Source organism: Phyllobates terribilis, unplaced genomic scaffold (assembly GCF_046119375.1).
Source record: "Phyllobates terribilis strain yellow unplaced genomic scaffold, ASM4611937v1 Scaffold_4__5_contigs__length_816908805, whole genome shotgun sequence".
Classification (NCBI taxonomy): Eukaryota; Metazoa; Chordata; class Amphibia; order Anura; family Dendrobatidae; genus Phyllobates; species Phyllobates terribilis.
Genome location: NW_027362764.1, coordinates 318,993,710 through 319,012,655, shown reverse-complemented (window position 1 = coordinate 319,012,655; position 18,946 = coordinate 318,993,710). Strand labels below are relative to the sequence as shown.

Sequence of the window (18,946 nt, the reverse complement as noted above, 5' to 3'; positions counted from 1 at the left end):
GGAGAACATAATTTTACCTTTATACAAGTCATTAGTGCGACCACACTTAGAATACTGTGTACCGTTCTGGTCTCCGGTGTATAAGAAAGACATAGCTGAACTAGAGAGGGTGCAGAGAAGAGCGACCAACGTTATTAGAGGACTGGGTGGTCTGCAATACCAAGACAGGTTATTACACTTGGGGTTATTTAGTTTGGAAAAACAAAGGCTTAGGGGTGATCTTATTAGTATGTACAAATATATGAGGGGACAGTACAAAGACCTTTTTACTCTGAGGCCTGAGACGGGGACAGGGGGGCATCTTCTCCGTCTGGAGGAAAGAAGGTTTAACCCCTTTACAGCCTGTGCCATATTTGTACGCAACAGGCTGTAACCCCCGGTTCAGTGAGGGTTCCGGCGCTGAACCCGCACTGAACCGGGCACATGTCAACTGATTCTTACAGCTGACATGTGCCCGCAGCAGCTGCGGGTGGAATCGCGATCCACCTGCAGCTGTTCACATGTTAAATGCCGCTTTCAATTTCTGACAGCGGCATTTAACATTGCCGCGCCGGAAGCGCATCACTTACCCCGCCCATTGGTGACCAAGTCACGTGATCGCGGGTCACCGATGCGTGGGCATGACAACCCTGGGTCTGCAGCAGACTCCAGTGGTTGTCATGAGCTGATCGCTATGAGCGCCACCTAGTGGTCGGCGCTCATAGCACAGGACGATTTCTGCTACATAGAGGTGGTCTGCTGATAACTTCTATATAGCAGAGGCGATCAGACAAGTACTGCTTCTAGGCTCCTATGGAGGCTATAGAAGCAAGCAAAAAGTGAAAAAAAAAAATGTTATTAAAAAATATAAAAGTTTGGATCACCTCCCCTTTCGCTCCATTCAAAATAAAAAAAAACCATACACATATTTGGTATCACCGCGTTCAGAATCGCCCGATCTAGCAATATAAAAGAAGAATTAATCCGATCGGTAAACGGCGTAACGAGAAAAAAATTCTAACTCCAGAATTACGTTTTTTGGTTGCCGCAACATTGCAATAAAATGCAATAACGGGCGATCAAAACATTTTATCGACACCAAAATGGTATCAATAAAAACTTCAGCTCGGCGCGCAAAAAATAAGCCCTCAACTGGCCCCAGATCCCAAAAAATAGAGACACTACGGGTCTTGGAAAATGGCACCATGTTTAAAAATTTTTTTTTAGCAAACTTTTTTTTCACCACTTAAATAAAAAAGAACCTATACATGTTTGGTGTCCACAAACTCGTAGTGACCTGGAGAATAATGGTGGCAGGTCAGTTTTAGCATTCAGTGAACATGGTAGGAAAAAAAAAAAAAAAAAAATCTCTGGTATTGCACTTTTTTTGCAATTTCACCTCACTTGGGATTTTTTTCCCGTTTTACTGTACACGATATGGTAAAACTAGTAATGGCGTTGAAAAGTACAAGTCGTCACGCAAAAAATAAGCCCTCACATGGCCATATTGACCAAAAAATAAAAACGCTATGTCTCTGGGAACAAGGGGAGCAAAAAACGAAAATGCAAAAACAGAAAATCCCAGAGTTGCGAAGGGGTTAATCATAATCACAGACGGGGATTCTTTACTGTAAGAGCAGTGAGACTATGGAACTCTGCCGCATGATGTTGTAATGAGTGATTCACTACTAAAATTTAAGAGGGGTCTGGATGCCTTTCTTGAAAAGTATAATACAGGTTATATATACTAGATTCCTTGATAGGACGTTGATCCAGGAAACTAGTCTGATTGCCTTATGTGGAGTCAGGAAGGAATTTTTTTCCCAATGTGGAGCTTAGTGTTTGCCACATGTTTTTTTTTTTTGCCTTCCTCTGGATCAACATATTAAACTATGACACCCCCGGAAGAAGGCACACGCCGAAACGCGCGTAGGAGCTGGCACTACTGTTTGGCACTCACTAGTAATTACTCCTTTTGTACCACTACTTATGGTTCATTAATCCCCTTAAAGGGGTGGCCTTATATGGATAATATTTATGGACAATTTGACTGTTTTACATGCACTTTGCTCTTTACTATGTTTGATAAATATGATATCTATTTCTGTATAATCATTGCACTTATGTATTCACTTTATTGTGGCCCTCTCTTGAGGAATTTTTTTGGTCCTATTTGTATATTTATAGATCTACTGAAGTGTGTTGGTGCCATCTAGTGGTGCTTTTGGTATCCATTGTTAAATTCCTGCAGCTAGTTAGTATTGTATCCATGTGTTTTTTTATTCTGCTTCAATAAAATTTATACCTTTTAATGTTCTTGATATGTTTATTATTTTTCTGTGTATATGTTAGGCTATGGGTTTCTGAACTAGATGGACTCAGTCTTCTTTCAACCTTAAAACTATGTTACTATGATGGCTACAATATATTTTTATTTTTTGGGGATAATTTTTTTCTTTTTTTTAAATATTTTAAAATGTATTTTTTTTCCACTTTCTAATTCTTTAACTTTTACATTTTGTCCCACTATGGGACTTTCACTTTTTGCAGGCTGATCACCTGTATAGCATTGGGATGCAGCACCATCCCTGTGCTATACAGCCTGTCAGCGCTGCACAGGCAAAAGGTACTTTGATCATGCTCAGTGCACGATCACAGTATCTTCCTGCTGTCTGGTGACTCGAATGTCGTCATGACGACATCTGGGTCACATGACAACCACGTGACCCAGGCCACAGACAGCGTGGGATGCCAGTGAGGAGGTAAGTAACAGCGCTTACCTTGCCACCGGACATTTCGGGGGTTAATGTGCTGGGAGCAGTGCGGGACTGCTCCCAGCACATTGTCATAGCTAACACCCGGTGCTATGTGCTGACACCCGGCGGCGATTCCAATCGCCGATGCGTACTAATACGTATCTGGTCCATAAGGCCCAGGGCGCAGGTACGTATTAATACGCATTATGTCAGAAAGGGGTTAGTTCCTCTGAAGGACCTGAAGAGTTAATAAACTTCTTGAATGTGGTTTTGAGGGCTGCAGTTTTTAGAATTGTCACTTTGGGGTATTTTCTGTCATAAAAGCTGCTCAAAGTCACTTCAAATGTGATGTGGTCCCTAAAAAAAATATGGTTTTGTCAATTTTATTGGGAAATGAGAACTTACTGATCAACTTGGCTATGTACTGAGTTAAAAATACAACATCTGAGGTACAAGACCATCAAGGCATACCCAAAGAGTGGATGTGTTGAACGATGCCCATTTGGAACAAACCAACTGAGCCAGAACAGATCAAGAAATGATAGAACGAGTATGCGGAGCACCTCTATAAGAAAGACTCAGTGATATGGGAAGAAATGGAGACTCGAAATTATAAAGACGAATATTCCTGAAAGGCAAAATCGTTGCTATGATAAAGCTTCTGTCAAACAACAAAATGCCTAGATGTGACAATATTCCAATAGAGCTAGTAGACTTCTGAAGAAGCAATTGAGGTCATCACATGCCTGTGTCAACAGATATGGACAATTGGTAAATGGACCAAGGATTGGGCAAGATCGGTGTTTATTCCTATCCCGCAGAAAAGAGATGAGGATTGATGAAATGCGTATTTTTGAGTCTGTGTATTTGATTAATTAATTGAAAGGTGTGTGTTCAAAATAATAGCAGTGTGGAGTTCAATTAGTGAGATCAATCATACTGTGAAGAAACAGGTGCGAATCAGGTGGCCCTTATTTAAGGGTGAAGCCAGCACTTGTTGTACACGCATTTCTCCTTGAAAGTCAGAGAAATATGGGTCGTTTGAGACATTGTTCATAAGAACAGCGTACTTTGATTAAAAAGTTGATTGGAGAAGGTAAAACTTTGGAAGAAGTGCAGACAAAGTTCAGCTAAAATGATCTCGGATACTTTATAATGGAAAGCAAAGCCAGAGAGATGTGGAAGAAAACGGAAGACTACCATTCAATTGGATGAAAGAATTGCCAGGCTCAGCTAATGATCAGCTCCAGGATGATCAAAGACATTCCCAAGTTACCTGTGAGTACTGTGACAGTTAGACACCTGTGTGAAGCTAATCTCTTAGCAAGAAGTTCCCACAAAATCCCAATGTTAAAAAAACAAAACATGTACTGAAGCAGATACAATTTGCCAAAGAATACATCAATTGGCCTAAAGCGAGATGGAGAAACATTTTGTGGACTGATGAGAGTAAAATTGTTCTTTTTAGTTCCAAGGGCCGCAGACAGTTTGTCAGACGACCCCCAAACTCTGCATTCAAGCCACAGTACACTCTGAAGACAGTGAAGCATGGTGGTGCAAGCATCATGATATGGGCATGTTTCTCTTACTATAGTGCCGGACCCATTTACCGCATACCAGGGATCATGGAACAGGTGGCATATATTAAAATACTTATAGAGTAGAGGTCGTGTTGCCTTATGCTGAAGAGGATATGCCCTTGAAATGGGTGTTTCAACAAGACAATGACCCTAAACACACCAGTAAACAATCAAAATCTTGGTTCCAGTCCAACAAAATTGAGCTTATGGAGTGGCCAGCCCAATCCCCAGACCTTTATCTGATAGAACACTTGTGGGGTGACATAAAAAATGCCATTTCTGAGGCAAAGCCATCAAATGCCAAAAAATTGTGGGATGTAGTCAAAGCACCCTCGGCTGGAACAACAGTTGACAGGTGCCAGAAGTTGGTTGACTCTATGCAACATAGATGTGAAGCAGTTATAAAAAACTGTGGGCATACAACTAAATATTAGGTTAGTGATTCATAGGAATGCTAAATCCTCAAAAAAGTACATATTGTGAGTTTGTAAAGACCAAATGCAGACTCTGTTATTTTTTAGAAAAGCCCAATGTTAATTTTTTAGTTATTTTCTATAAAGTAGTTAAAATTTATATACCTTTGTCTTAATGTTTTGAATTAGAAAACAGTGTGCAATTTTCCCAGTGCATGGAAATAATAACTAGAATAAAGATTTTATGCTTAACTCATGTTTTTTGAACACTACAGTATAAACAATTAATATGTACTTATCTCCTGTACCACAACGTTAATGAATCTGAACATTACTAAAGTAGGTTGCTGTCTCATACAAATATTGCAGAATCCTTTAAATAGAACAAAATGGATTGAATATGTTTTGTTTTCTGTTTTAGACTCGTGGATCAATGCCATTTTTCTGGTCACAGAGACCAAACTTGAAATATAAACCAAAGCCTCAGATCAACAACGCTGTAAATCATGTAAGTATGCATCTCTACTCATTAATCTTGTGCCACATCATAAGCATACTATCAGAGTTAAACAATTACTAACTAAACGTTTGTTTTTTTTATATGTTGTTGTTTTCATAAGGGGTATCTGTCAGGTGATTTATTTTTTTTTTTCAAATAGTATGATACTAATGGTATCACGAAATAGGGTTTGGGCAGCCCTTTCACAATATGTAACTTTTATTGCTGTAGCTTCTCTGGTTTTATTGCTTTAAGCACCAGGGAATTAACAAGCGTGCGCCTGCTTGTCATGCATATGTAAATCTAAAATGAATGTGCGCTACTCCCTATGCCCAGAATCCCGCCCACCGCTCAGGAGACAGAAGCACATAGCTCCCCGCTGAGCACACAAATAGATTGGAGTACGGGTGCTGTAGAAAAAATGTTCTTTCTGTTGCATGCGTAGTAAATTCTTTGTTCGTGCGGAGGGAGAAGCTATCCTCTATGGGTGTTTTTGAGAGAATTTTAAAGAAAAATGGCATATAGAAAAAAATAGCACACATTTACTTACTGTTTATGCACCAAGCTTTTATTGAGTGACATCACATGGCAACCATCGTTTGCGGCTGACTTTTGTGTGTGTGCGTGCTTTTTCAAATTATTTTAGAAAATGTATTAACGGGGTTGTCCAAGATAGATTTTTAATGCTGCTAAGCTTTCCTAATCGTTAATAGATTTTAATGTACTTTTATTATAAATTCTGTTCCTGTTATGTCATGTATGATGGTTATGCGGGCTGTGATGTCACTCTGGTAACGTTACAGATACAGTCCACCCCAAACTTAACTGCCCAGGAGTCCCTGCTCTCTACTGCAGTCATGAACTGTGCAAAAAAAATTGATCACTCATACTCCATCTCCAGTGTGTCTCATCCAATAGGGTCCTGCTTCTCACTTTCCTATTTGATCCCTGCAACAATGCAGAAGACACGGCACTGCAGGGATCGCACATAAATTAGAGAGTAGTGAGACCCTGTTCCCTGTCCCGCTGAAGTGGAATGACTCCAGCTCTGTCAGTGTTGTGTGGATCATGCATCATGCACGCACATCCTATATCTATAGAAGTTAGTACTGCACTGATTCGGATAGAGAGAACACAGGAGGAATTACACAGTGGGGTGAAGTTAGAGCACATAGAGAATGGAAAGTGTAGTTTAGGATGATAAAAGGATGCCCATTATTAGGATGTTAAGAGACAAAGACAAGGGATTTGTTTACCTGCATAAAATGATATTCTGGCGATTGTCAATGAATAAAACTGAACTAATTTTAGGAATATTTCAGGTATTTGTTTAAATAGATCTTAGAAAAAATATTTAATGTATTTTGCAGTGCTGGTAACTGTAAATCTCTGAGCTCTGTAGATGGTATGAGACACTGAGCCTAGTGATTGGCTGCCGTACTGTAAAAGGGTGCTTTTACATTGCGCTTTTCTCTATGTCCCGTCTGAGCTTGCGTCTGCCCAAAGCAAAATGGGATTTGGAGGTATGCGCCGATGGGGCCATAGACTATAATGGTGCTGGCAGATCGAATGTACGCTCTGTTGTGCATCATTTTTGGGTGTTTATGCCTATTTGTCCCACTATGGGACTTTCACTTTTTTTACTCTGATCGCCTGTATAGCACAGGAATGCAGCACCATCCCTGTGCTATACAGGCTGTCAGCCCTGCAGATGCAGAAGATACTTTGGTCATGCACTGCGCATGACCAAAATATCTTCCTGCTGTCTGGTGACCCGAATGTTGTCATGACGACATTGGGTCATCATAGCAACATCAGGGAAGCCGCGGCAGACAGCGCTGGAGGCCGGCAGGAGAGGTGAGTATCCCGATCACCTCCCCTTGCCACCGCAATGCTGCGATCGACTTCGATCGCAGCATTGCAGGGGTTAATGTGCTGGGAGCTGTGCGGGACCGCTCCCTGCACATTGTCACAGCTGACACCCGGTGCGATCAGCTGACACCTGGCAGTGATCGCGCCCGCACAGCTTGTGTGCGGGCGCGATCGCAAAGACGTACCTATACGTATCAGGCTCTTACAGCACAGGGCGCAGGTATGTATTAGTACGTGTTGGGCTTTAAAAAGGTTTTCCCACGAACAAAAGTTCATTTTAAAAATTGTCTGTGTCTGACGTGTACGGAGCATACCACATCTCCTGGGCAGGGGAGGAAGCAAAGGACAATACAGACATTACAGCAGGGGATCACAGCTGAATCTTTCTCTGAGGTAAAACATTTCCCTGCCTGTTTTTAACCGGTTCAGGACCGCCCACTGTACATTAACGTCGGCGTTGCCCGGGCTCTGTGCAGCGCCGACGTTTAAAAACGGTGGGTGGTCCCGCAGCGCTCAGGACCCCCAGGGTCCTGCTAGCGCTGCGGTACCGGTTCAGAGCGATAGCTCTGACATGTGGCATCATGGGGACCTGAATGGATCAGGTCCCCATGATGTTAACCTGTTCCTATCTTCTAGATGCCGCGATCCATAGCGATTGCGGCATTTAAAAGATAGTGACATTTGGTGGTCGGCAATCGGGACCCCCCACATACCTCAGGAGCGGCGGGGATCCCGGTGCTGTGACCTCTGACATCATCGAGACCTGATTGGCTCAGGACTCGATGATGTCAGCGTCACACCAGCCAATCAGAGAGATCACCAGGGAAGTTTGTTTTAGCAACAAACTTTCCCGGGCGATCTGCCTGATAAATACACTGTTTCTCCTCCGATCTCAGTGAGAGAGCAGAGGAGAAACAGTGTGACAAGAGCTGTGTCAGCCTTGCCACTGTGAAAGTAAAAAAAAAAAAAATAAAAAAGAAAGTAAGAGTTAGGGTTAGTCAGTCCTGTCAGATCTATCAGTCCTGTCAGATCTATCAGTCCTGTCAGATCTATCAGTCCTGTCAGATCTGTCGGTCAGTCCCGTCCGGTCAGATCTGTCGGTCAGTCCCGTCCGGTCAGATCTGTCGGTCAGTCCCGTCCGGTCAGATCTGTCGGTCAGTCCCGTCCGGTCAGATCTGTCGGTCAGTCCCGTCCGGTCAGATCTGTCGGTCAGTCCCGTCCGGTCAGATCTGTCGGTCAGTCCCGTCCGGTCAGATCTGTCGGTCAGTCCCGTCCGGTCAGATCTGTCGGTCAGTCCCGTCCGGTCAGATCTGTCGGTCAGTCCCGTCCGGTCAGATCTGTCGGTCAGTCCCGTCCGGTCAGATCTGTCGGTCAGTCCCGTCCGGTCAGATCTGTCGGTCAGTCCCGTCCGGTCAGATCTGTCGGTCAGTCCCGTCCGGTCAGATCTGTCGGTCAGTCCCGTCCGGTCAGATCTGTCGGTCAGTCCCGTCCGGTCAGATCTGTCGGTCAGTCCCGTCCGGTCAGTCCCGTCTAAAAATAAAATGGCCCGTCAGACTTATACCGCAGAAGAGGTGTATGCCCTGCTGTGTTCTGACACTGATGACAGCGCAATCTCAGATGGAGATATGGATTTTGAGGGCTTTAGTAGCGGCGACAGAAATGAGCAGTGATTCTGTTCCATCCTCAAGCCCAAGGACCAGTACAGCAATAGGGGCAAATAGCGCTACTGGAGAAACGTCTCCAAATCAGGGAACACTGCCCAGTACAAGCGCTGTCCCTGCTACTAGTGAATTGGCGCACCCCAGTATACAAGGGGCTTTGCCACATGATCTAGCATTTCCCAGATGGGAGGCTTCGGATTCGGCTGCTCCATTCAGCCCTGATTTCAACGCCACTCCTGGTATAAATGTGGAGGTGGAAGATTTTGGACCAATTCATTTTTTTAATTTGTTTTTTACAGACAGCTTGCTAGAGCATATTGTCATGCAAGCAAATTTATATGCATCCCAATTCATAAGCCAGAATCCCCGATCTTACTATGCTAGGGCAAATTTATGGACACCAACTAATGTCCCGGAAATAAAAAATTTTTTAGGACTTACATTTGCCATGGGGCTTGTTAAAAAACCGAGCATTCAATCCTACTGGTCCAACCACCCTGTTCAAGCCACCCCTATGTTTTCAGTCATTCTGCCTAGGACCCGTTATGAAATGCTCATGCGGTTTTGACATTTTAACGACAATAGTCAATGCCTGCCCAGAAATGCCCCAGAACATGACAGGTTATATAAAATTAGACCCATCATTGAAAATTTGTCAGAAAAATTCTTAAGGCTCTACACCCCAACACAAAATATTTCTATAGATGAGTCCCTTGTAAAATTCAAAGGAAGACTGCACCTCAAGCAATTTATCCCATCTAAAAGGGCAAGGTTTGGAATAAAGCTCTATAAAATGTGCGAAAGTTCAACCGGATACACATCCGCTTTTCGCATATATGAGGGAAAAGACAGCCAACTAAACCCACCAGGATGCCCTACTTATCTGGGGACATTTGGAAAAATTGTTTGGGAGCTGATAAGTCCATTTTTTCAAAAAGGCTACAATCTATATGTGGACAATTATTACACCAGAATACCCCTATTTAAAAGTCTGGTTGAACACAACATCGGGGCTTGTGGGACCATCCGTAAAAACAGTCAGGGGTTTCCACAACCATTGGTCAACCAAAAGTTTCAAAAGGGGCAGTCAGGGGCTGTACGCAACGGAGAGCTGCTTGCCCTGAAATATAGGGATAAGAGGGATACTTTTGTCCTCAGCTCGATCCACACAGATGCCACAAGGGCCACTGTAGAACTAGGATCCACCACTCCGAAGCAAAAACCTGTGTCAGTCTTTGACTACAACAAACACATGGGGGGTGTGGACCTTGCAGACCAGGTTCTACAGCCATACCAGGTATCAAGAAAGTCCTATACCTGGTATAAAAAGTTGGTTATTTATCTGTTTCAGGTGGCCACATACAATTCTGTTGTGTTGTACAAAAAAGCAGGAAATTCAGATCCTTTTCTTGATTATCAAGAAAAGGTAATTGAAAATCTTGTCTTTCAAAGTGTTAGCCCCGCTCATCCATTAGAATCTGAGGATGTGAAAAGACTCACTGAGCGACATTTTATTGCACTTATTCCAGCAACGGAAACAAGAAGGAACCCCCAGAAAAGATGTTGTGTATGTACTAAGAGAGGAATGAGGCGTGATACCCGCTACTATTGCCCACAATGCCCATCATTGCCAGCCTTATGCGTCACTGACTGCTTTAAAATCTACCACACAGAACCATGTTTTTAAACTGTAAAAATGTATCCCAATTTGTCATTCAAACATTTGGTTCATTTAGTGAATGACACATTCGAGTAGCGCTCACTTAATTTCCAGGGGGGGTTCTCCAGAATCTAAACCTTCCATTGCGTGCTTGTTTCTGGAAATCATCCATTGAGTTAAAATGGTCGCTAAACCCATAGATGAATTCCCAGAGGGGTGTCATTTCCAAAATGGGGTCACTTCAGGGGGGATTCTTTAGCTCTGGTACTCTGAAAAGTGCCAGAACAGCATAATCCCCCCTGAAGTGACCCCATTATGGAAATGACACCTCTGTGGGAATTCATCTATGGGTTTAGTGACCATTTACCTATCTACTTATTTTCCCACCACTAGATTAATTTATACAGAGGAGTAGATTGTAAAATTCGGTCACTTGTTGTGGGTTTCCTCTGTTTAGGCACCTCAGGGGCTCTCCAAATGCAACATGGCGTCCGCTATCGATTCCAGTCAAATTTCCATTCCAAAAGTCAAATGGCGCTCCTTACCTTCCGAGCCCTGCCGTGCGCCCAAACAGTGGCTTTGCACCACATATGGGGTATCAGCGTGCTCAGGAGAAATTGCACAACACATTTTGGGGTCCATTTTTTCTGGCTGCCCTTGTGAAAATTAAAAATTTGAGGCTAAAGTAACATTTTTGTGAAAAAAAGTTAAATGTTCATTGTTTTCTTCCACATTCCAAAAATTCCTGTGAAGCACCTGAAGGGTTAATAAACTTCTTGAATGTGGTTTTGAGCACCTTGAGGGGTGCAGTTTTTAGAATGGTGACACTTTTGGGTATTTTCTGTCATAAAGGCCCCTTAAAGTCACTTCAAATATGATGTGGTCCCTAAAAAAATGTTTTTGTAAATTTTGTTGTAAAAATGAGAAATCGCTGGTCAACTTTTAACCCTTATAGCTCCCTAACAGAAAAAAATTTTGGGTCCAAAATTGTGCTGATGTAAAGTAGACATGTGGGAAATGTTATTTATTAACTATTTTGTCTGACATATCTCTCTGATTTAAGGGCATGAAAATTCAAAGTTTGAAAATTGCAAAATTTTAAAAATTTTAGCCAAATTTCCGATTTTTTCACAAATAAACGCAAGTGATATCGAAGAAATTTTACCACAATCATGAAGTACAATATGTCACGAAAAAACAGTCTCAGAATCAGGGGGATCCGTTGAAGCGTTCCAGAGTAATTACCTCATAAAGTGACAGTGGTCAGAATTGAAAAAATTGGCACAGTCACGAAGGCAAAAACAGGCTCTGGCGTGAAGTGGTTAAACAATATTTTACCTCATAAACTGAATCCTCTGTGATCTTGTGTTGTAATGTCTGTATTATATTTTGCTTCCTCCCCTGCCCAGGAGATGTGGTATCTTCCGTACAGGGTCAGACACAGACAATTTTATAAATGAACTTTTGTTCGTGGGAAAACCCCTTTAAGCAAATCCGTATGCGATGCCTTTTCAAATTGCAACCGTTTCATTTTGACCCTTGTCTTGAATCTAATTCTACTACTGAGATTTTTCATTATTTTGAAAAAAATGCATACAAGACTGTTAGAAGATCTAGCTTTCCCACTTTATAGCCAAAATTTTTATTATTAGCATTCTCTTGATGAGCTTCAAGAGGTAGTCTATAATATAAGAAGTGCATAATAATAATAATAATGGGTTCTTTTGTTTTTCAGATGGATGGATTTCAACGACATTTTGACTCCCAAATAATTAGTTACGGAAAGCAAGTTATAATTAACTTGGTGAGTGTTTAGAATTGTTTGTTTAGAGTTGACAGGGCATTTTAAACAAGTATAGAAGAAAGCAATTTGCATGTCATATCGCTGTACGCTGTTTTCTTTTGAAATGTATTGTCATAATATTGTATTCGGCAATATATTTCAAACCTTTTTACGTCTCAGAGGAGACCTCATTTATACGTGTAAATACGTGTGTTCAATACAAAGGACAGACACATGACTCATTCCTTCCAAAGACCACAATAAGGACCAGGGTACACTCATTACGGGTGAAGAAAGGAGATTCCAGCAGGAAAGGGTTCTTGACAGATACAGCAGTCAAAATGTGTGTAATGCTGTACCGCAAGAGGTAGTAATGGCCGACACTATAACCGCTTTTAAAAAAATCAGCTTTTAAAATCAGTACACATAACATTCTAGGTAATTATTAAATTGGTGACAAAATGTACAATTGGTGGAGGATGGTTGAACTTGATGGACTTTTTTTCTACCTATATAACTATGTAATTATGTAACTTTATTAAAAAAGATAATTATTTTTAACATATAGTTTAATCATGTAATAAATAAGTAGCTTTGTAATATAAACCTTGCTTCTGGCATCCCCTTACAGTTCTCTGGGTGCCGCTAGGTTGATGCAAACAGGTAATAGCTTAACTTTCATTTCTCCAGGGCCAGTATGAAAAGTAGTTATTGAGCTGATTTGGATGCTTTGGATAATACCTACATGGTTTTATTTGTAGTGTTTTGTACTGTTTTATACATGTGGCATGGCTGGTTCATTTTAGTTGTCTTTGTTATCTCTCTTGGTATGTATTTAAAGAGTGTACCTAGCACCAGTATAACAAACCCAATTTGATTGGTTTATTAAAAATGAAAGTACTTTCTAAATATAATTAAAACAGAATAAATAAAATGATTGCATGATATGCCAATGTCCACGTGCATGGTATTCAAATCACTGACTTTCATGCAACCTAACATGCAGAATTTCCCTGCTACATCACTTCCTGGCTCGAAGTTCCTTTCTTTAAAGGGATGTAATCTGCTATATAATCTGAAGACCGCATGCTGTAGGGGTTAAAACACATTTCATTAATGCCTCTTATCAAGCTCCAGGTTTTGTTTGCTTGCAGGGATTCTTTTAGCACCAAGAGCTTATCATTCCTGGGATACAGCAGCAAGTACATGCTAGTCTGACACGCCCCCTCCAGTAATAAGCACCTCACTGTCTATGGACATTGTATGTACAGAACCGGGTGTGGGTGGGGGCAGCTTCCTCAGCTCTGCTGTATTGCTAAATCTGAAGTGATAAGTCATTGGATTCAGCTGCTCTTTCCCTACATCAGGCTGCTCTCCGATGAGATAGCAAAAACCTGCTGACAGATTCCCTTTTAACAGTGAAGTCTCAAGTTATCGTGAAATGCTGCTGCTTAGGCCTGTGAGATCATGTTCAGTCCTAGGAAAGAAGGCTTAATGAATGTTCAAATGTGTTCAGTGTTATTTCACTTTTTTTTAACCCATTCAAATTAATGGAGAAAACTGCAAGTAAAGATGCTGTGAAAAAAACGCACTTGTTTTACACCAGCATTCTGTTTTTTGATGCAGGTAAAAAAAACATTGCAAAAAATGCCAATTGAACATACCCTTATAACAGGGGTCCCCAACCTGTAGCTTGAGAGCCACATGTGGCTTACTGCCCACTTTGTTTGGTTTGGGGCAGTCTGCCAGCTTGGTGTGTCAGAACCAGGTTTAGCAATCAACTATGGAGAACATCTTCAGATGATGACTTTTGTAAGTAGCCCTGCACAGGTGAGAGGAGGGAAAATATGGTAAACTGGACATAGGATGATACTGCCAGTTAGAGGAGTACTTGAAACTGGGTGCAATATTGTGGTGAATGTGCTTGATGCAAGAATGCTGAATGAGGGTAAAGTGGGAACCCATGGATGTATGTATACTTCCTATAAGTACAAAGTATAAATATAGAGTTTGGCACAAGGTTTTGGTGATCTTTCTGTGGGAAATCTTTAGTTGTCAATATATCTGGACTTTAACAACAAGAAAACTAGCACTAAATAAGTCTAATTTTAAAGGAAGATATCCACAAGATTATATTAAAAAGACAAATTTCTCAATATGCCTTCCACGACAGCATTGGAGGATATAGTCCACCCCCTATTGGGGTGACAGGAACACAGAGAGGTTAAAAGCCCCTCCCCACCATCAATCCCCAGTGTTTTCCTGTCCCCCTTGGGGGCATGGAGAGGTCCTGCAGTGCTGTCGGGCCGGCAGGCAGCATTGTATCAGGTTGTACTTGCCAGGCAGTGGTCGGTCGGGGCGCTCCCTCCTCCCTCCATGCTGCTCCCATTGGGACCGTTCCGGGCTTCCTGCGCCCCATAGAGGGTAAAGCAAGCCGGGTGGTTTTCATGCCGGGGACCTGCTCCAGCTCCCCGGCATCTCCTCCTTCAGCCGGCGTTCTGGGTGCGCACACCGGAAGTGACTTCAGCGCAGGTCCTGTCTCTTCCGGCCTGTGCGTTCCACGCTGGGACGCACGGTGTGGGCGCTCCCAGAGCTGGCATGTGCAGTCTGGGTGCGCGCGCACCTGGGTGACGTCACCGCAGGTCCTGCTTCCAGCCTGTGTGCTCCATGCCGGGACGCTGAGATTGAGCGCGTCCCAGGGCCGGCAAGGCCCACATTGAATCGGAGTGGCCCTAAAGTGACCAGAAGGGGGAAGGGACTGAGGTTCCTTTCTGGAAGGCACGTTTTTTCCTATAAAAACCCGCCTGAAGATGCCTAAGGTAAGGCTATCTCCACCATGGAAGGTGACATATCCAGTATCCCTTCATCTGCAGAGCCCAGCACGCCCTCAGCTACAGTGAGTAGTACCTCGGTGGTCACTGAGGGGTTATCTTAGCCTCTCATTTAGATGACACTAAATCTCCCCTCCTTATAGTTACATGGGTCCCCTTTTCTTCCCCTTTCTTAGGAAGATAAGGCCCCCACTTCTAAGAAGGATAAAGACCAGCCCCGTAGATGTGGCATCTGCGCTAAAAAGTTGTCCTCATCTTATAAGAAGAAATTGTGCCAGCCCTGCACAGATAGAATAATTAAAGAAGAAAATCCCTCTCTAATTGAGGAACTTAGATCTCTTGTTAAACAGGCGGTCCTAGCCTCTTTTGCTGCGCTGCCTGTCTACTCCTCCTCCAGGCCGTCTCCCCCTAAGAAGAGGCAGATCCAAGAGTTAGACTCAGATGTAGTCTCTATTGATGTTAGTAGCTCTGCCTCTGATGATTTGGATGAAATAGCATTCTTAGGGCCTGCCAAAAAAGTTGAAACCGGAAGATACTATTTTTCCTCGGACAACTTAGAAGAATTACTGGACGCAGTTAGAGGCACAATGGGGCTGGAGGAAGTCTAGGTCCCCTGTTCCGTTCAAGATTAAATGTTTAGGGGTCTTAGATCAAAAAAGTAGACTGGGTATCCTGTTCATGAGGTCTTTAGAGATCTCATCCGACAGGAATGGGAATCCCCAGAAAATCGTCTCACCACCCCTTTGGAATTAAAGCCTAGATTTCCGTTGGAAGGTGAGTTATTTGATTGGGACGTCCCTAAGGTGGACATCCAGGTGGCAAGGGTAGTGAGGAAAACCTCACTTCCCTTTGAGGATTCATCCCAATTGAAGGATCCATTAGACCAAAAAATGGAAAGTGTCCTTAAAAAATCATGGGAAACCTCTTCTGCCTCTCTCAAGATGAATATTTCATCGACTTGTGTGGCCAGATCCCTCTTCAAGTGGCTGGCCCAACTAGAGGAACATCTGTCTCAGGTCACCTCCAGGGCAGACCTGCTAGACTCCATCCCTCTCCTTCAAAAAGCCATGGGCTTCTTAGCGGACGCCTCGGCTGAGTCAGTCCGGCTCGCGACAAGGGCAGCTCTCCTATCCAATACTGCCCGCCGTGCGCTGTGGCTCAAAACATGGAGTGGGGATGTCACCTCTAAGATTAAACTTTGTTCCATTCCATTTCAAGGGAAATATGTATTCGGGAGAAGGCCTCGGATGGGAAGAAAACCCTTCCTGAACAGAAACAACCTAAAAAACGTCCCTTTCGACCTTCCCAGAGTCACCCCTCACAATATAGGGGAAAGGGAAAGTCTGGGTGCTGGAGCTATCCTAAGGGCGGCAGGGGTCGTAACATCCTTGTTCCCCAGCAACACCACCACCAGCTGGACAAGCAATGACTTGGGCCGTGTAGGGGGGCGTCTCTCGGATTTCTTTCCCCAGTGCCAGGCAATTTCTTCCTGCCAGTGGATCCTCAATACTATCAAGGGGGGTCTTCTATTGGAATTCGAGACTCGTCCCCCACGGGTCCTGAAGGTCACGTCCCTTCCCTCTCGGGGGGCTTGGGAATTGCTCTCAGTCGGTTTACAAAACCTGCTAAAGTCCGGAGCAGTGTCTTCGGTCCCCCCTGGCCAGGAGGGTACAGGTCACTACTCAAAAATTTTCCTATAACATTCAGGCACCCCACGCATAATAATCAACCTGAAATACCTAAACCATCACATCAAATACAAGCGATTCAAGATGGAGTCCATAAGGTCAGCTATTCCCCTAATAGGGAAGTATTATGTCATGGCAACCATAGACCTAAAAGATGCATACTTCCACGTGCCGATTCATCCGACCCACAGGAAGTTCCTGCGCTTTGCGATTTCCAGGGATAACATAACAGAACACTACCAGTACAACGTACTGCCCTTCGGCATCTCTTCAGCACCTCAGGTGTTTACGAAGATTATGGCGGAAGTCATTGCACTCATCCGAAAACAAGGGGTCTGCTTAATTCCATACCTGGACGACATGCTGATCATCGCCCCTTCAGTGAGGATTCTCAATCTTCATGTCTCCATAACTCTAAAAACCCTCCGCTCATTAGGTTGGATTCCGAACCTTGGAAAGTCTTCCTTCGTCGAGGAGGAAGTTCCTTGGTGTCTTACTGGACTCCAACAGACAAATGTCCTTTCTTCCATTGGAGCATCAAACAGCTCTCAGAACCAAGATCTCAAATTTCAGACACCAGAAGAATCCAACATTGAGAACTGCAATGTCTGAATTGGGGTCTATGACGGCCTGTATCCAGTCAGTATCATGGGCTCAGGCCCACTCAAGGTCTCACCAGGATCATATCCTAAAAGCATGGAACAGACAAAGGGACTCAAACAAACGGACCCAAACTCCTGGCCAGGTAAAAGCTTCCCTTTCTTGGTGGTTAAGCACCAAAAATCTTCGGAGGGGGATTTCTTGGACTCGGGACCCTCTAATCACAGTGACTACCGACGCCAGTATACGAGGATGGGGTGCCATGGTGGCCCAGACTCCTTTTCAAGGCAGATGGAGTCCCGAGATCAGTGCCAGATCCTCCAACTTCAGGGAGCTGAAGGCAGTAGAAAAAACACTCAGAGCAGCAGTCAACCTAATCCAGGGTACTCACATCAATATTCTCTCAATGTGACTACAGTCGCCTTCCTTCGTCATCAGGGAGGTACGAGGGTAGACAGCTTGAAACAAATCGCAAGTCGAATATTTTCCTGGGCAGAACAACATCTCCTGTCAATTTCGGCAATTCACCCGAAAGGCTCAAACAACATTCAAGCAGACTTTCTAAGCAGGGAAGACATTCAGCCAGGAGAGTGGAGCTTGAATCCTCAAATATTCCTATCACTGGTAGCAAAGTGGGGTCTCCCCGAAGTAGATCTCTTTACCAGTCGCCTAAACGCAAAACTTCCCCTCTTCTTTTCATTGGACAGAAGAGACAATGCCACGAATCTAGATGCATTAGCCCATCCCTGGCATTTCGAACTGGTCTATGCTTTTCCTCCAATTCCACTGATGGCAAGAACTATCCAGAAAGTCAGGTTAGAGAGGGTGGTAACAATTCTAGTGGCCCCTCTGTGGCCCAAAAGTCCTTGGTTCGGCACCATCACGGAACTTTGCCTGGACCGTCCCGTGATACTTCCACCGGTCAACAACCTTCCCTCACAAGGTCCCCTATTTTACCCAAATCCTCAGTGGCTAAACCTTACAGCCTGGTTACTGAAGCCGAGATCTTAAAATCCAAAGGTCCCTCTGAAAAGGTTATACGAACTCTTCAACAAAGTAGGAAACCAGTAACCAATGCTATATACGGCAAAATATGGAAAAAATTCCTATCATGGTATGCCCCGGATATTCCTGACACCTCACACCCCAAGATTGCTCAGATCCTTGCTTTTTTACAGAATGGATTGGAGTTGGGTCTCAAACCTAGTACACTCAAGGTGCAGATTTTAGCCCTAAGTTCCATATTTGACCAAGATTTGGCCTCTCACAGATGGATCAAAAGATTCATAACTTCGGCACTCAGACTTCACCCAAAAAATCGATCCCATGTCCCATCCTGGGATCTTAATGTGGTGCTGCGGGGTCTAACCCTCTCTCCCTTCGAGCCTCTATCCTCCAGCACAATATAGGCTCTCTCTCATAAGACTGCCTTTTTAGTAGCCATCACGTCAGCACGGAGAGTAGGAGAACTGCAAGCTTTCTCCATCAGAGAACCTTACATGACTGTGACTGAAGATAGAATAACTCTTCGTTTGGACCCTTCCTTTCTCCCAAAGGTTGTTACAGATTTCCATCGTTCCCAGTAGGTCATCCTTCCCTCCTTCTGCCAGAAGCCTTCTAATTC

The 18,946-nt window shown here is 43.5% G+C and overlaps 1 protein-coding gene across 2 annotated transcripts in view; it reads left to right on the top strand.

Annotated features, from left to right (window-relative positions):
• SACM1L (SAC1 like phosphatidylinositide phosphatase) overlaps nucleotides 1–18,946 on the top strand; it is a 350,039-nt gene that overhangs the window by 140,992 nt on the left and 190,101 nt on the right. For both annotated transcript variants that reach the window (XM_073678395.1, XM_073678396.1), the window contains exons 10-11: nucleotides 5,150–5,236; nucleotides 12,156–12,224. In XM_073678395.1, the coding sequence (XP_073534496.1) occupies nucleotides 5,150–5,236; nucleotides 12,156–12,224 (156 nt within the window). The remainder of the gene's footprint in view (nucleotides 1–5,149; nucleotides 5,237–12,155; nucleotides 12,225–18,946) is intronic.